Source organism: Pongo abelii, chromosome 20, assembly GCF_028885655.2.
Source record: "Pongo abelii isolate AG06213 chromosome 20, NHGRI_mPonAbe1-v2.0_pri, whole genome shotgun sequence".
NCBI lineage: Eukaryota > Metazoa > Chordata > Mammalia > Primates > Hominidae > Pongo > Pongo abelii.
In genome coordinates, this window is record NC_072005.2 from 51,808,903 (window position 1) to 51,826,043 (window position 17,141).

At 58.8% G+C, this 17,141-nt stretch overlaps 2 protein-coding genes across 3 annotated transcripts in view; one reads left to right on the forward strand and one right to left on the reverse strand.

The window, feature by feature from the left end:
• The window catches only part of MEIOSIN (meiosis initiator), a 36,518-nt gene extending 24,343 nt beyond the window's left edge, over window positions 1-12,175 (forward strand). The window contains exons 6-15 of the mRNA XM_024236800.2: window positions 640-777; window positions 1,479-1,724; window positions 2,966-3,074; window positions 4,190-4,290; window positions 5,902-6,057; window positions 6,439-6,515; window positions 8,989-9,195; window positions 9,267-9,511; window positions 10,651-10,740; window positions 11,328-12,175. Of these exons, the coding sequence (XP_024092568.1) occupies window positions 640-777; window positions 1,479-1,724; window positions 2,966-3,074; window positions 4,190-4,290; window positions 5,902-6,057; window positions 6,439-6,515; window positions 8,989-9,195; window positions 9,267-9,511; window positions 10,651-10,740; window positions 11,328-11,475 (1,517 nt within the window). The 3' untranslated portion in view covers window positions 11,476-12,175. The remainder of the gene's footprint in view (window positions 1-639; window positions 778-1,478; window positions 1,725-2,965; window positions 3,075-4,189; window positions 4,291-5,901; window positions 6,058-6,438; window positions 6,516-8,988; window positions 9,196-9,266; window positions 9,512-10,650; window positions 10,741-11,327) is intronic.
• A 35-nt stretch (window positions 12,176-12,210) lies between these two features.
• Window positions 12,211-17,060, reverse strand: SIX5 (SIX homeobox 5). Of its 2 annotated transcripts, XM_009232788.4 has the most exons (3): window positions 15,480-17,060; window positions 13,787-14,592; window positions 12,211-13,543 (listed from the first exon to the last, which is right to left on the reverse strand). In XM_009232788.4, exons 1-3 carry the CDS (start codon window positions 16,277-16,279, stop codon window positions 12,933-12,935), a joined length of 2,217 nt encoding a protein of 738 aa, XP_009231063.3. In that variant the 5' UTR covers window positions 16,280-17,060; the 3' UTR covers window positions 12,211-12,932. The 2 variants fall into 2 exon arrangements, with proteins under 2 accessions (XP_009231063.3, XP_063575656.1); XM_063719586.1 differs by having other exon boundaries at window positions 12,211-14,592.
• Window positions 17,061-17,141: the final 81 nt, after the last annotated feature.

Genomic DNA, 17,141 nt, shown 5'->3' on the forward strand with positions numbered 1-17,141 from the left:
CCCCTGGGTTCAAGCGATTCTCCTGCCTCAGCCTCCCGAGTAACTGGGATTACAGGCACCCGCCACCACGCCCAGCTAATTTTTGTCCCTGACATGTAGTATAGAGGACTGGTCATGAAGTGAGAGACTGGAGTCAGGGAGATGAGGAAAGACACTGTTTGGAGTGATCTAGACAGGACAATTAGGCCCAAGCTAGCGCTGTAGCTGAGAATGTGGGTAGAAGTGAGTAAACCTAGGAGATGTTAATGAGGAAGAATCGAGAGGCCAGAGGGAAAGGCTCCAGTGACCTTGGGGGGGTGGGGTAGGAGACCCTCACTGTGTTGAGGAAGGCGGGAGGAGGTACGGGTGCGGGCGGGGAGAGGGTGAAGCATCCTCAAGGTGCCCAGTCTGGAGAAGTGTTGATTCCGTTCTCCCACTGAGCCAAGGCCCAAAACAGCCCTGAAGAAACCTGAGTTCTCACCCTCTACTTTCACAGTCCTGACTAAGCAGCCTTGGATAAGCCCTCAGTTTCCACACTGTAAAGTCAGCCTGGGGGCCCACCCTGACCCGGGACTGAGGAGCATTTTCTGGAAGGCGGGAACTGCAGTTGGGTGCAGATGGGGTGGAGGATCTGAGATGTTTCCCTCTCCATCCCTGCAGGGCTGGGTCAGAATCCAGCCTGGGGCCCAGCCAGGCGGAGGAGACACTCTACTCCCTCCAGCTCCCCAAGCTCTCAGAAGTCCCGTCTCCAGGGGGCGTGCCAGAAGCCTCGGAAGAAGAAGCTGACCCAGGCATCAGGTACAAGCTGTCACTGGAGGCGGAACCAGAAGCCCGGGTCACCCGGGAGCGGGGCTCCTTCTCCAGGGATATCCTTACTCTGGGGGCCTTCTCAGCACCGTGTGCCTGGGTTTAACTCCCAGCTTCTCCTTGTATTAGCACTGAGGTCTCACACCCAGAAACTTGGGGTTCACTGGTCTATGGCAGAACCTGGGCATCAGTATTTTTTTTTTTTTTTTGAGACAGAGTCTCACTCTGTCCACCAGACTGGAGTGCAGTGACACATCTCAGCTCACTGCCACCTCTGCCTCCCGGGTTGAAATGATTCTCCTGCCTCAGTCTCCCGAGTAGCTGGAATTACAGGCATGTGCCACCATGCTCAGCTAATTTTTGTATTTTTAGTAGAGACAGGGTTTTGCCGTGTTGGCCAGGCTGGTCTCGAACTCCTGACCTCAGGTAATCTGCCTGCCTCAGCCTCCCAAAGCGCTGGGATTACAAGCATGAGCCACTGTGCCTGGCCAGTGTTTTTTAAAGGTCGCAAGAAGATTCTGACATGTGGACAGGGGTTGAACAAAGAGGCCTGTGATTGAGGATCTGGGCATTCCCATACCAGGCCAGGCATAGCTTTGACACCGACAAGGACGTTTCCCACCTGAACCCTATTCTGGTGACAGGCAGGTGACTCCCAGGCCCCTCTGACACCTGAACCTCTGCTCCCCCAGAAAGCCAGACTCGGACCCCGAAGCCTCGCCGCTCCCTGGCCCTGAACAAGCCTGAGAAGCTGGTGACCCCATCCCCAGACCAGAAAGGAAGCGGCACAGCGGGGACCACTACCCCTCCAAGGTGCCCTGACTCCTGCGGTCACCCGAGGCCTGCATCATCCTCGCCTCCAGGTGACAGAAAAGGAGGACAGTCCCAGCTGACGCTGTTGGATCTGGCCGAGGACACCATCCACTGTGACATCTCAAGTGGGTCTCTTTCCTCACTCTGAACTTAGTCTTTCATTGAGATGCCACTTTGGGGGCACCTGCTGTGTCCCAGACACAGTAACAGTAGTGGGGGCTGCAGCAGTGAATAGGAAACACCACCTTTCACTTCTCAAGCTTGTGGCCTTGCTCTGGTGGTCTTCATCGCAGGCTGTGTCGTGGCTGTAAGGGGGGGACGAGATCAGCGTCATCGTCTTGTGTGGGCTTCCCATCACAGAACCGGGGAGGAGGCAGGGCCTCCACCTCAGGCCTAACTTGGCTCTCCCGTGCCCCGGTCACTGCACTGGTTTGGAAAAGGTGTGGTGATGCTTTCAAGCAGAGAGCTAGGCCAGAGGGAGGGAGGTCGGAGCTCGAAGCTTTGAGGCCTCAAGTCATCTCGTTCCTCTATTTGTTCATTCAGCCTTTTCTTTTTTTTTTTTTTTGAGATGGAGTCTTGCTCTGTCGCCCAGGCTGGAGTGCAGTGGTACAATCTCGGCTCACTGCAACCTCTGCCTCCTGGATTCAAGCGACTCTCCTGCCTCAGTCTCACGAGTAGCTGGGATTACAGGCGCGCACCACCACGCCCAGCTAATTTTTGTATTTTCAGTACAAACAGGGTTTTGCCATGTTGACCAGGCTGGTCTTGAACTCCTGATCTCAGGTGATCGCCCACCTTGGCCTCCCAAAGTGCTGGGATTACAGGTGTGAGGCACTGTGCCGGGCCCATTAGAGTTTTTTGTTTGTTTGAGACAAAGTCTTGCTCTGTCGCCCATGCTGGAGTGCAGTGGTGCAATCTCGGCTACTGCAACCTCTTCCTCCCAGGTTCAAGCAATTCTCTGCCTCAGCCTCCAGAGTAGCTGGGATAGGCGCCCACCCCCATGCCCGGCTAATTTTTGTATTTTTAGTAGAGACGGGGTTTCACCGTCTTGGCCAGGCTGGTCTTGAACTCCTGACCTTGTGATCCACTGCCTCAGCCTCCCAAAGTGCAGGGGTTACAGGTATGAGCCACTGTGCCCGGCCCCCATTACAGCTTCTGACAGGGATGTGGGATTCAAAAAACCCAGGGGTGATTTGGGGCACCCCTCAGCCTCACACCGACACGACACCCTGCATCCTGAGGTTTGGGCTAGGATTGGGGAGTGAGAGGGTGTGTGGCAGAAGCTGGCACCCCTTTGTCCCCTGCTTCTTGGCTTCCTGGAATTTGGCCCAGTCCCCAGGCATGGTCATCCTGATCTGCCCCTTAGGCTGCTGGTGCCAGGGCAGTGTCCAGGATGACACGCCTTTCCCTGCGCTCCTGGCTCAGGAAGATGTGGCGAGGATCCATTTTCTCAACAAGACCCAGCCTCATCCCAGGTAAGGGAGTCCCCAGGGCACTGAGTGGGCGGTGCTGAGGGGTTTGGTCTGGTGTGGGTGAGGGGTAGTGAGAAGAGAGGCCAAGTCGCGTCCTCTGTGGGTGCCCCTTGAGCACCAATGGGGGCCCAGCTTTGTGTCTGCCATCGTGAGCTCGCAGAAAAGCCTGACTTCCCATTTTCCGGACATGGTCACGGCTTCCTCACCAGTCTCTTTGCCTCACCTGTTGCCCCTCTATCCCATCCTCATGTGGCCACATGGCTTTTCCAACACAGAGACCTTGACCACGGAGGCTGTGGCTTAAAGCCCTTCCTCAGTGCCTGCAATATCTTTTTTTTTTTTTTTTTTTTTTTTTGAGACAGGGTCTCACTCTGTCGCCCAGGCCAGAGAGCAGTGGCACAATCATAGGTCACTGCAGCCTCAACCTTCAGGGCTCAAGCAGTCCTCCTGCCTCAGCTTCCTGAGTAGCTGGGACCACAGGCGCACACCACCACGCCCAGCTAATTTTTTTTATGTTTATTTTTTGTAGAAATGAGGTCCCCCTATGTTGCCTAGGCTGGTCTTGAACTCCTGGGCTCAAGCAATCCTCCCACCTCAGCCTCTCAAAGTGCTGGGATTACAGGTATGGGCCACTGCGCCCGGCCCCGATATTTTACCTGGCCTTTGAGACCTTCAGTGGCCCCCAACTCACCTCGTCAGCCCTCTCTCCTGCGCTTCACCCATGACTCTTATACTTCACATCGCCACACATTCGCCGTTCCCCAGAAGCCCTGCGCCAGCCCCTCTGAGCTTCTCACATTCCAGTACTTCTTCCTGGATAGCCTGCTTCCCTGTGCCCCTGGAAAACTGCCCATCCCTCAGGCGGAGCCCACTGCTCTCCACTGGCTCATCCTCCTCCAGCACCCTCAGTCACAGCACTGCCCCGTCATCTGCAGCGCCTGCTTACAGGCTGGGCTCTCCTCATGAGACTGTAAGCTCCCTGAGGATGGGAACCTCAACTGACTGAGCTTTACACCCCCAGCACTCCCCCAGGGGCCAGTGCAGAGTGCCAAAGGGGCCCCATAGCAGTTTCTAGCCCAGAGTCTGTGTGTCTGACTCTGAAACTCCACCTCTTGCAGGCAGAAGCTGGTGTTCTATGATTCCAGCGAGGATGTGGACAAAGGGTCCCTAGACACTGACCCTTGGCTCCCTGCCTGGACCCCAGAGAACAGCCCCCAAGGTGACTGCAACTCTGTCTCTCCTCCTTGTAGGCTGGTGTGGGCCTTCCTATACTTTCAGTCTGAGGATTTCTATGGAAGAGGGGAGGCGGGAAAGGGAATGGAGATCTCCTAAGCACAGGGAAGGCAAACACACAGTGCACCTGCCAGCTCTCCACCACCGCTGCCGTGGAGACTTGCTAATCAATCACCACTCTTTCCTTGAGCCCAGACACTGCCTCAGAATCATTCTGGGTCTTTTTTGTTTGTTTGTTTTATTTTTTGAGATAGGGTTTCACTCTGTCATCCAGGCTGGAGTACAGTGGCGCAATCTCAGCTCACTTCAACCTCTGTCTCCTGGGTTCAAGTGATTCTCCTACCTCAGCCTTCCGAGTAGCTGGGATTACAGGTGCCCACCACCATGCCCGACTAATTTCTGTATTTTTAGTAGAGCTGGGGTTTCACCATGTTGGCCAGGCTGGTCTCAAACTCCTGACCTAAGGTGATCCACCCACCTCAGCCTCCCAAAGTGTTGGGATTACAGGCGTGAGCCACCCCTCTGACCTCTTTTTGTTTTTTTGTTTTGTTTTTTCTTTTGAGACAAGTTCTCGCCGTGAGGCTGGAGTGCAGTGGCGCAATCGCAGCTCACTGAGGCCTCCAATTCCTGGACTCAAGGGATCGTCCTGCCTCAGCTTCTCAAAGTGCTGGGATTACAGGCACGTGCCCCTGCTCCCAACCTCAGAATCCATTTTTTCTTTTTTTTGAGACGGAGTTTCACTCTTGTCGCCCAGGCTGGAGTGCAGTGGCGCTACCTCGGCTCACTGCAACCTCTGCCTTCTGGGATCAAGTGATTCTGTGTCAGCCTCCGAGTAGCTGGGATTACAGGTGTGCACCACCACACCTAGCAAATTTTTATATTTTTAGTAGAGACAGGGTTTCACCATGTTGGCCAGGCTGGTCTTGAACTCCTGACCTCAGGTGATCCACCTGCCTCGGCCTCCCAAAGCGCTGGGATTACAGGCATGAGCCACCACATCTGACCTCAGAATCTTTCTTATTGCAGAGCTGCAGGTAGTTATAATCAGCCTATGGGATTTTGTACATTATGATATTGATTTTTCTTTTTTTTGGCCATCCCTGACATAATGCCAAACATCATTTCGCTTCATTTTTTCTTCTTCTTCTTTTTTTTTTTTTAATTTTGAGACAGGGTCTCACTCTGTCACCCAGGCTGGAGTGCAGTGGCATGATCTTGGCTCACTGCAACCTCTGCTCCTGGGTTCAGGTGATTCTCCTACCTCAGCCTCCTGAGTAACTGAGATTACAGGCACATGCCACTACCCCCAGCTAAGTTTTGTATTTTTTAGTAGAGATGGGGTTTCACCATGTTAGCCAGGCTGGTCTTGAACTCCTGACCTCAAATGATCCGCCCACCTCGGCCTCCCAAAGTGCTGGGGTTACAGGTGTGAGCCATCGCAGCCAGCTGCCTCTTCATTTCTCCGATCAAGAATTCAAAATGAGAAACTGAGATTCGCTTTCCGTAGCATCAGGCACTATCTCCTCAATGCCAGCTGCTGTGCTAGGGCAGAGGGTGATCTCTGGCCACACGCCTGAGTCTGCTGTTTCCTTTCCAGGGAGCCCACTGTTCCTGGGGCCTCCCCAGATTGATGTCTGGAGTGGAACAGGCCACCCAAGTGAGATCCTCGGGCTCAGCCCTAGCCTTTTCAGCTCCCCAGGGAAACTGCTGCCAGACGAGATCTTGGAGGATGACACGGAGTACCTGACCCAAGGTGAGGCCCAGGCCTGGCCCTGATGCTTAGTTCATTCGGGAAACATACAGTGCCCAGGCCTGCGCTGGGCCATCCTGGGTGCCCGGGGTGAATCCTGCCCTGGCCCTGCCTCAAGGAGCCCACAGCCTAGTTGGGGAGCAGCCACAGGCTGGTGTGGTGCATGGGTGGCTTTAGAAGCCCATAAGCAGGACTTGAGCTCACTCTGTGTGTTGGAGGTGACCCAGGGGAGTGGGCTGTGAGCAGGATTTGGACATAGGGTGGGAGATCCTGAAGGAGAACGCCAGAGATGGGGACTCCGGCTAGCAGGGACAGTGTGGCCGAAGCTTGGTGGTGTGGGAGAAGCATTTCTGCTCTGGCTGCCCCTCTTGTCTCCCTCTCTAGCGGCTTTCTTTGAAGAAGTGTGCTTAGATTTGGAGTCTTCACCTTCAGCCTACACGCAGGAGGCTCCACAGGAAAAGGTAGACATCCTCTGCCCCTCTGTCCACAGACACAGCCATCCATCTTTCCACACACGTCACTCATGGCTTCATTCACTCATCCACTCCCTCACCCTTTCAGCCACCATCTACCCATCTGTCCTTCCACTCATGCTTCTCCTCATCCTTAAAACCACCCCCCTTGGCCGGGCGCAGTGGCTCACGCCTGTAATCCCAGCACTTTGGGAGGCCGAGGCGGGTGGATCACGAGGTCAGGAGATTGAGACCATCCTGGCTAACACGGTGAAACCCCGTCTCTACTAAAAATACAAAAAATTAGCCGGCATGGTGGCGGGCGCCTGTAGTCCCAGCTACTCGAGAGGCTGAGGCAGGAGAATGGCGTGAACCCCAGGGGGCGGAGCCTGCAGTGAGCCAAGATGGCGCCACTGCACTCCAACCTGGGCGACAGCGAGACTCCATCTCAAAAAAGAAAAAAAAAAAAAAAAAAAAACCACCCCCCCCGACCCTCTCTGCGCTCACCAGTGGCCACCAGATGCCGGCTCTGTGCTGGGCACGTGGAACGAATTGGACAAAAAGGATAAAAGCTGCCAGGTGCCCGTAGAAAAGAAAACCCACATCATTTTATTTATTTATTTTATTTTATTTTTTTTAGACTGAGTTTCCCTGTTGTCGCCCAGGCTGGGGTGCAGTGGCGCGATCTCGGCTCACTGTAACCTCTGCCTCCCAGGTTCAAACAATTCTCCTGCCTCAGCCCCCCTAGTAGCTGGGATTACAGGTGCCTGCCACCACATCCGTCTAATTTTTGTATTTTTAGTAGGCACGGGGTTTCACCATGTTGGTCAGGCTGGTCTCGAACTCCTGACCTCGAGTGATCCGCCCACCTCGACCTCCCAGAGTGCTGGGATTACAGGTGTGAGCCACTGCGCCCAGCTTCCCACATTATTTTACAACTACTCTACGAAGCAGGGTCTCCTGTGGCCCCATTTTACAGATAAGGAAATTGAAATCAAAAGACTAGGCTGGGCGCGGTGGCTCACACCTGTAATCCCAGCACTTTGAGAGGCTGACGTAGCAGATCACCTGAGGTCAGGAGTTCGAGACCAGCCTGGCCAACAAGGGGAAACCCCATCTCTATTAAAAATACAAAAATTGTCCGGGCGTGTTGGCTCACGCCTGTAATCCCACTATTTTGGGAGGACGAGGAGGGCAGATCACCTGAGGTCAGGAGTTGGAGACCAACCAGTCTGGCCATCATGGTGAAATACCAGCTCTACTAAAAATACAAAATTAGCCAGGTGTGGTGGTACATGCCTGTAATCCCAGCTACTCAGGAGGCTGAGGCAGGAGAATCGCTTAAACCTGGGAGGTGGAGGTTGCAGTGAGCTGAGATGGCACCATTGGACTGCAGCCTGGGCAACAAGAGCGAAACCCAGTCTCAAAAAAGAAAAAGAAAAAGAAATTATCAGGGTGTAGCCGGGCGTGGTGGCTCATGCCTATAATTCCAGCACTTTGGGAGGCTGGGCGGGCAGATCACCTGAGGTCAGGAGTTTGAAACTAGCCTGACCAATATGATGAAACCCCCTCTCTACTAAAAATACAAAATTAGCTGGGCGTGGTGGTGGGCACTTGTAACCCCAGCTACTCAGGAGGCTGAGGCAGGAGAATCACTTGAACCCAAGAGGTGGAGATTGGAGCCGAGATCGTGCCATTGCACTCCAGCCTGAGGGACAAAAGCAAAACTCCGTCTCAAAAAAAAAAAAAGGAAAAAAAAGAAAAGAAAAGAAAGGAAGGAAGAAAGACAGAAAGAAAGACAGGGTCTTGCTTTGTTGCCCAGGCTGGAGTGCAGTGTCACCATCATAGATCAGTGCCTTGAACTCCTGGGCTCAAATGACCCTCCCACACCACCATGCCCAGCTGGTTTTTAAAATTATTTTTAAATTTAACTTAATTTAATTTCTTTTTTTTTTTTTTTGAGACTCTGTCGCCCAGGCTGGAGTGCAGTGGTGTGATCTTGGCTCACTGCAACCTCCGCCTCCTGGATTTAAGTGATTCTTATGCCTCAGCCTCCAGAGTAGCTGGGACTACAGGCACCCACCACCACACCTGGCTAATTTTTTAGTATTTTTAGATAGAGTTTCGCCATGTTGGCCAGGCTGGTTTTGAACTCCTGACCTCCGGTGATCCTCCTGCCTCAGCCTCCGAAAGTGCTGAGATTACAGGCATGAGCCACTGCGCCTGGCCTATTTTTTTTTTTTCTTTAATTTTTTGTAGAACGAGGTCTCGCTACGTTGCCCAGGCTGGTCTGTAACTCCTGGCCTCAAGCAGTCCTCCTGCCTCAGCCTCCCAGAGTGCTGGGGTTACAGGCGTGAGCCACCACACCCTGCCAATCTGAGCTGCTGCTAATGCTCATGTTATGTCCTAGAAAAGCAGTACTGGGGGGATGAAGGGGCACCACTTGTCTCCCCTCCCATCTTTCTCCCTCATCATGCTCCAGGACACAGCCTCCAAGGCCCCCAAAGACCCTCCTGAGTCCCACAGCCTGCACCGGTCCGCAGTCTCGCTGGACCACTGCTACCTCTCGCTGAGCGGGAACAGCAAGGCACCATCCAGCGCCAGCTCCAGCTCCAGCTCCAGCTCCAGCTCCAGCTCCAGCTCCAGCTCAGAGGACAGCGACTCAGAGCCCCTGTGGAAGCAGCGAGAGGTGAGAGACTCGGCCACATGCTAGGGCCGGCAGGGCCTCCTTCCTCTCTCACCACCCTCTCCCTCCCCCAGGATATGCAGGCCAACCCTGTGGGCACGCCGGACTCCAGCGAAGAGGATGAAGACACCACATGGACCCCCACCCGGCTGGCCTCACCCCTGCCGGCAGCCGAGAAAAAGGCCAGGAAGGGCCAAGTAGCCAGGGCCCCCGTGAAGCCCAAGGAGAAGAAGAAAGGCCCCTGCCCACCCCAGATGAAGAAGAAGTGTGTCAATGGCTTCATCATGTTCTGCAGGATGAACCGGAAGCAGTACATCCGGTGGGTAGGGAGTCGTCTTTGGCCCTGGGGAAGGCCCTGGCTTCGTTCTCTGCCCGCAGCCTGGCCATGACACTCCTCACAACTGTCTGACACTTTTTCCCCTTCCGAGACCCCACAAACCCTTCGTGGACCACAGTTCTCCCCCAGAACTGAACCCAGCCCCATTGTATTGGACAGGGTCCATCCATTGTCAGCGCTGAAACCCAATTCAGACTTTAGACCTCAGAAAAAAAGGAGTTGTTTTTTTTTTGAGAGAGTCTCACTCTATCGCCCAGGCTGTAGTGCAGTGGCACAATCACAGCTCACTGCAACGTCTGCCTCCCGGGCTCAAATCACTGCAACCTCTGCCTCCCAGATTCTCCCCCCTCAGCCTCCTGAGTAGCTGGGATTACAGGCGTGCCACCCGGCTAATTTTTGTATTTTTAGTAGAGACAGGGTTTCACCATGTTGGCCAGGCTGGTCTCGAATGCCCCACCTCAAATGATCTGCCTGCCTCGGCCTCTCAAATTGCTGGAATTACAGGTGTGAGCCATCAGGCCCAGCAAGAAAAGAAAATGAATTGGCTTATATAACCTAGGAAACAAGGGCGGGTATAGACTGCCTCGAGACGTAGCTAGTTTTAGGGCTCACACAGGCTGTCTGGAATCTTTGTCCTTTTCACTCAGTTCCACTGTCTTCCGGGCTGGCTTCATTCTCTGGCGGGTGGAGTCACCCCAGGAGGCACAGGCTCGGGTCCTGTCCCCCACCCAAGTGACGCCGGGAGGAGGAGAGGTCTCTAAGGTTTTAAGCAAAGTCCTTGGGACTGACTTTGGTAGATCGGGTGCCAAACCTGAACCAGTCACCGCCAGGCCTGGAGCCAGGGGATGGGGAGGCCCCCCAAGCCACAGTGGAGAAGAGCTGGTTCCTTTATAGGAAGATCCAGATGTGGGGGCCAGGAGCGGTGGCCACAGGTCCCCTGCACTCTCCTGGGACACCAGGTGCCCCCTTACGAACACAGCCACTGAGTCCAGCTCCCTCTTGCCTCCTCAGCTCCAGAGGGTGATCTTGGAGGCCTTGTAGACCCACAAGGCTAGGAAGGGTCCGAGTTCTCAGTCAGGGCGTCCTGCAGGCCTCTCCTTACCTTCTTCTTCCTGTCCCAGATCCTGCCCTGGAACCGCTTCCACAGCTGCCACCAAGGAGCTGGCCCAGCTGTGGCGGGTGATGACCCAGCAGGAGCGGAGGCCATACTGGTGAGAGGCCCCCGCCCCGAGGTGTGGGTGGGGGGTGGAAGGGCCTCCCTACCCCGGAACCCTGCTCTGTCTCTGGAGCCTTGGGTGTCATGGCATGGGAGACTGGGCCGAGGAATTTGCGTGTTTCCTCTTCTTGTGAAACCCCTGGGGGTGACGCAGGTGTAGGGTGCCCCACCACAGCTAAGCTGGGGAACAGCTGAGGCAGGTGTAGGGTGCCCTACCACAGCTAAGCTGGGACAGCTGAGCCCAGACATGGACCCCGGCCTCAATTTCTTTGCCGTCTCTGCCACACGAGTTTCTCGGGGCATGGTCTGATTTTCCTGTCGCTTGGCCACCTCGACTCCCCCGAATCCTGTCCCCTCCACCTTCGAGGAGCTGCCACCTGCCCTGGCTCCTGACTTTGAACACATCCCAGAGCCCTTGGCCGAGTCCCATCTTACAGACCGGGACTTGGCGGACCCAAGGCTCGCCCAACACAGGCTAAAATGGTGGCCCAGGCCCCTGCGGGGACCACAGGATTGGGGGTGGGACAGGGATGCCCGGGAGGTGAGCGAGGAAGCCGGGCCATCCTGCCACCGTCTCCCCAGCACCAAGGCTCGCAGGTTCAGTCGCCAGCACAACCGCATTGTGAAGCAGGACGGCTCCAGCAGCGAGGCTGAGGACTGGGAGACGCCCAAGCCCTTCTACCAGCTGCTGGCTGAGAAGGCCTTGCCGCTGCCCCCGCACCTCCAGTGAGAGAGGGCGGCCCCTCACCTCGCTCCCCTCACTCCTCACCTTTCGCCTCGCTCCCCTCACTCCTCACCCCTTGCCTCGCTCCCCTCACCCTCATGGCAACTGCGGCTCTTGCTGGAAGCCAGGACCCATCGATGAACTTGTCCCTCCTGGGCCTCCAGCCCCTGAGAATGCAGGTCCCATGGGACTGGGGAGGCGGACACTGATTGGCCCCAACCGCTGGGCATGTTTGCCTGGAGCACCAGAGTCACCCTCAGCTGCCTTGATTCTCCCCCAGGCTTAGGAAGGAAACCCAAAATGAAATGCGGGGTGTTGGAAGGTGAAGTTTACCCACCCCTCTCCCCTTCCCTTCCCCACCCCAGAGCCACTCGGTTGCAACTCTGTTCATGCTCACCTCACCCTACTCCTCCCTCTCCTGTTCTATTTTTAGACTATTTATTGTTTTAAATAAAATAAAGCAAGTGGAACCTTTGTTACCAGCAAGAGAGACAAGGGCAGGCCCTTCTGCATCCCCCTGCTGCCCCACTGGGGTACTCCGTCCACCCTCATCTGGAGGCCTGTGGCTTGCAAGAGGCCTCATTGCCACCCCCTCCCCAGCCACCCTGTGCATCTGAATGCAAACCCCTCTTCCCCCTCGGCAGGCAGCAATGGGAAGGCCCTGGCCTTCCCGGGTCTCCAGGTGGGCTCTGTGTTCAGCACTGCTTTGGACAGCCCCTGGAAGGCACCCCAGACCCCTGGTGGTGGTGTAATCTGGTAACTTTATTTTAATTGAAAATGGAGGCATAACATGTCCTAGAAAAATAAAGATTTAGGATACAAAGGAGACACAGCGGCAGGGCTGCCTCCAGGGATGAGGGAATCTTTGGTCTGGGCCGGATATGAGGACAAGGGCTTGAGTCCAGGGGAGCTGGTGAAGGAAGACCCCCGCCTCCCCACAGCTGCCCCAGCCCCTGCCCCTGGCAGGAAATGCCACACTGGGGAGGGTCTCCAGTCTCAGGGGCGCGGGGCTGCCTGTCCTCCACCTTCGGATTCCAGGCAGTTGTGACAACACCGGCTATCGGCTATCGGCAGAGCTATTAATAGTGTTTCAGGGAGTGACAAGGAGAGGGCTCTGGGGGCTGGAAGTCCGGCCCTGGGGCAGGGTGTTCCGCTCACAACTAGTACCAAGTGGAGGGGGCAGGGCCCCTGAGTCAGGACCCTGAGTCCCCCACGTATATGGCAGGGCACAGCATGGGGAGGGCTGTAACAGAGAAGCCTCTCATCCAGAGGGAAATGGAGACTTGGACAGGAGGTGGCCGGGGGTACAACCCCCGGCACCACCAGGGCTTGGAGAGGCCACCCGGGCAGAAGGATGTGGTAACTGGGGTCTTCAGCAACCGCATTTCTGGGGCTCCCCCCTCCCATTCCTGTCCCTGCGTCTTCAGCACCAATGTCGGGAGAGGCCACAGGGCCACACTAGGTCACAGTTCCAAGGGATCCTCTACAGGCACCGACTGGAGCTGGGTCAGAACCTTGGCCTCAGCTTCCAACCCCTCGTCAACCTCACCCCCTGCGGTGGCCCCCAGGAGCAGCCCCTCTGGGTCGGGGTCCGGCAGCCTCAGCACAGTGTGGGGGGCCTGTGTCCCCAACCCCTTTTCCGCTTCCAGCAGCCCCTCTGTTCCTGCGCTTAGTTCCAGCCCTGCTGACCAGACAGGCACGGCCGCGGGTGACAGCATCAGCCCCTCTGGTGGGGGCGCCGGGAAGTTGGGCAGGAGGCCAGGGGTGTCAGGGGAGAAAGGCAGGCTGGTGCTGGAGGTGGTGGCAGCGGCGGGGGGTGGCTGCTGCGCAGAAAGGGTGCCTAGGGCATGAGCCTCTGGGAGAGCAGGGCTGGGGGCCACCGGGAGGCCTCCCTCAGGCACGGAGATGGCCGTCTCTGGCTTCAGTGGCAGGGCCAGGCTGGGGGCTGGAGGCAGGACCTGGGAGACAAGCATGCTGGTAGGGAAGGTGGCGGTGAGGATGATTTTGCCCTGCTGCACGGCCACACCCGTCACGATGGGGCTGCCAGACACAGGGTTAGCCAGGAGGAAGTTTCCTGTGGGGAGAGAGGGACCGAGCACAGGTGAGAGCCAGGAGAGCAGGCCAAGCCAGACAGAGATGGAGACTGCGAAGCTGGAGGGCGGGCGGAGGAAGCCTTCCGGTGGGCCTTGGGGCACTGGGATTTGCCAGGGATGAGATGCCCCCCAGGAGCCCAGGGACAGCCCCTCCCTCTCCGAGATGAGATGACTGCACCCCTCCCTGGTTCTCACCCAGGCCTGAGGGAGGGAGATGGGGGTACCTGGGGCAGTGGCCGAAGGCAGCTGCAGGGCAGTCACGCCCACCCCGGAGTTGATGAGGTGCACGTTGGCAGGGCCTGCTGCAGCTGCCACCTTCACAGGGCTGCCTGGCCCGGCTGCCAACAGCTGCAGGGGCCCCACAGCCTGGGGCAGGGTCACCACCTGTGAGGTGGGCACTACCTGGGGCAGGTTCAACAGTGGGGAGGTGGGGCTCAGGCCCGTGGGGTACCCCGGGGGTGGGGAGAGTGGTACCACTTGTGGGGCAGCCACAGCAGGCACTGGCCCCGGGGGCAGAGGAAAGGTAGCAGCCGGCGGGGGGCCAGGCACCACTTGGGCCAGGGGTCCCGGGACCTCCTCTCCAAGGGCTGGTCCCGGAACAGCCACCTGGGCCCCTTTGGTCTCAGGGGCCTCCGACTGAGCCTCCTCCAGCCGCACCTCCCCTGTCTGAGGGTCCAGGACCAGGGAGGTCTTGGCCTCGCTGGCCCCCTGAGGGCTGGGCTGCGGTGGAGGGGCACCCCCGCCCCCAGTGAGCAGCAGCGGGCCCAGGCTGGAGGCCTCGCCCAGGGCCAGGCCGTTGATGATGACGGGGCCCCCGTTGAGGAGCACTGCTGGGGAGCTGCTGGCTGCCAGGAAGCTCCCGTTCACCAGGATGGAGGAGGAGGCCGGGCACGGCGCGGGAGGGCTGGTCCCTGCCAGGAATATGGAGCCCTGGGCAGCGGCCTCGGCAGATACTGGGGCCGCCCCTCTCTCCAGGTCTTCAGGACTTCGGCTGGACTCGTCCTCAGTCGTGGGATTCCCATCAGACTCGCTGGCCAGAGAAATGGCTGTCAGCTGGGGTTCCTTAGCCTGTGGGGCCTCCCGCATAGCCAGGCGGCTGCTCCCCCACCTTTCCCTGGCCCAAGTTTCGGTGGGTCATTCCAGAGGTTATGAAACCTCTCTGAGACCACTCCAAACTCCAGGGCCTTTTACAAGCCCTGCGTGGACACCACTGCAGAGAAGCACCGGGGAGGGAAGAGGCCCTTGCTCTCCCCCTGCCTCGGCCTCGGGTCCCCAGAGGCTGAGCTCCCAGGTTGCCCTAAAAGTTCCTTGGTTGGGCGGAAAGCGGGCGAGTGGCCTGGAGAGAGGGAGCAGCAGCCACCAGCGCAGTTCCCGGTGCCCTCCCCGTGGGGCGTCAGAGAAGGGAGAGGCCGGCACTAAGGGTGGGAGGGGAAGGGTTTGGGTTACAGGGAAACCGGAGCTGGGAAAGGTTCACGTTTCACAACAAAGGCAGACGACGGACCACGCCGTCCGGGCCCGGAGGGAGTGTGGGGGCGGGTGGGTAAGAGTAACGGTCAGTGAAAAAAGGGGGCTGGGAGGCAGCTCCTACGTGGAGTGGGGTGGCCACAGGCCCTGCCCCCTTGCCGCAGTCCCTCTAGTGCCCCCCACAGTGTGGTTCCCCAACACCGATGGGATTTGGGCAGAAGCTCGGAATGGAGCCGCTAGAAGAGGAGACGCGTGCGGGGAGAGGGCCCGGGCGGGTGCCTGTCCCGTCCACGCTTAGTCCCCGCGCCCCGCGGGCGCCCGGGGTTGTGAGCTGGTCCCGGGAGATGTCCGAGGACCTCGGCGCGCCGGCCCCAGCAGTGGGCACGGGGGAGGAGGGCTGGTGGACGGGATGTCCCCGGGAAAGCTGGACTTGCGCCGCCCGAGGCCCCTCACCTCTTGCAGGGCGCGCCGCCTCCGGCCCCGGTCCGGTCGCGCTGTCGCCGGTTCTTGAACCAGTTGCTGACCTGTGTGAGCGACAGGCCGGTGAGTGTGGCCAGGCGGCGCTTCTCGTCCGGCGTGGGGTAGCGGTTGCCGCGGTAGCAGGCCTTGAGCGCTGCGCGGGAGCGCTCCTTGAAGCAGTAGACTGTCTCCTCGCCGTCCCAGATGGTCTTGGGCAGCGGGAACTTCTTGCGCAGTCGATACTTGTCCACTGCGCCCAGCGCGCGGCCGCGGGCCCGCTCGGCCTCATGGTAGCGCGCGCGCAGGTAGAGATCCTGCAGGAAGGCGTGGTGGGCGGCGGGGAAGGGGCGGCTCTCGAGTAGCCGGTAGAGCTCGGCGTACTCGCCCCGCTGGAAGGCCACCAGGGCCCGCGCGCGCAACACCGGGTCGCTGCCACGTAGGCGCTCGGCCGGGGGCAGTGCGCCCAGGAAGCGGCTCAAGCGGCCTGCGTGGCCCGCCTGGAGCAGCGCCTCGCAGACGCACGCCACCTGCTCGGGCGAGAAGCGGAGGCCCGTGGGCGGTTCGGAAGCGGCCTCGGGGGGCGACCTGGGGACGCCCGGGGATCCCGGGCCCTCAGCTCCCGCAGCCGCTTCGCCCGCCCCGGCCCCGGCCGCCGCCGCCGCCTCACCCTCGGCCGCCTGCAAAGTCTGCAAGAGCTGGCGCGCTTCCTCCTCCTCCTCTTCGGTCGCCGCCGCCGCCACCGCCTCCCCCCCGGCCGCGGGCCCCGCGCTCGGCTCCGCAGGCAAGGTAGCCATGTTTTGCAACTTTGGGAAGTTCCTCCCTCCTTCTCTTCCTCCCTCGGGCTTTCCTCAGCCCCCTCCCCCGCCTGTCCCCCCTTTTCGCTCCCACTCCTCGCTTTTCTCGATCTTCTCCCTGGCCGACCCTGCGCCCCACGCCGGGAAGGCGAGACCCAGCTCTCCACTCGGGTCTCTGTCCCCTTGTGTGTGTCCGTCCCCCTCTCGTCTGTCTGTGATTCTCCCTTTGTTTTCCCTCCGCCTCTGGCCGCGCTTTCTGCCTCCCCCCAGCGTGTGCTTCTGGCTCAGGGCCTCAGTTTCCCCATCGGGACAACGCAGAAGGTAACGGGCGGTCCAGGAGGGCTAAGGGCGCGAAGCCTTCGCCCCGAGACTGAGCTTCTGCACGCCTCCGTCTCCAGGGTCCTCTGCAGGCCCCCACATTCCCCATCTCGGCCTGCGCTCCGCCCCTCGGAATTCCCGGCTCCGCACGGGGGGCGGGTCTGGCCGGGAGGAGGGGCGGGGAACGGGCTAGAAAGTTTGCAGCAACTTTTCTCCAGCTTGCGTCCCCGGAGCGGATGCGCGTGGCGTGCGCAGGCGCAGTGGAAGGAGGATGGCCGTGCGCGCTGCCAGCCCAGCCCCCCTCTTCTCGACGTTCGCTGGCACAGCTGGGCCACAGCTGGGCAGGGGCGGTGCCTCCGGGTGGCCCGCTCGCCCTCCTATTGGCCGGACGCCAAAGCCCCGCCCCGTGGCTTTTCCTCCCCCAACCCTGATTTGTCCGCTTCGGATCCCGCTAGCTCCTCCTAGACCTTCGGCCGCCTCCACTCGTCTTCGGATTGGCCCGCTGCGCAGCCTCCTACCCACAACGCAAACCGCGGACACTGTG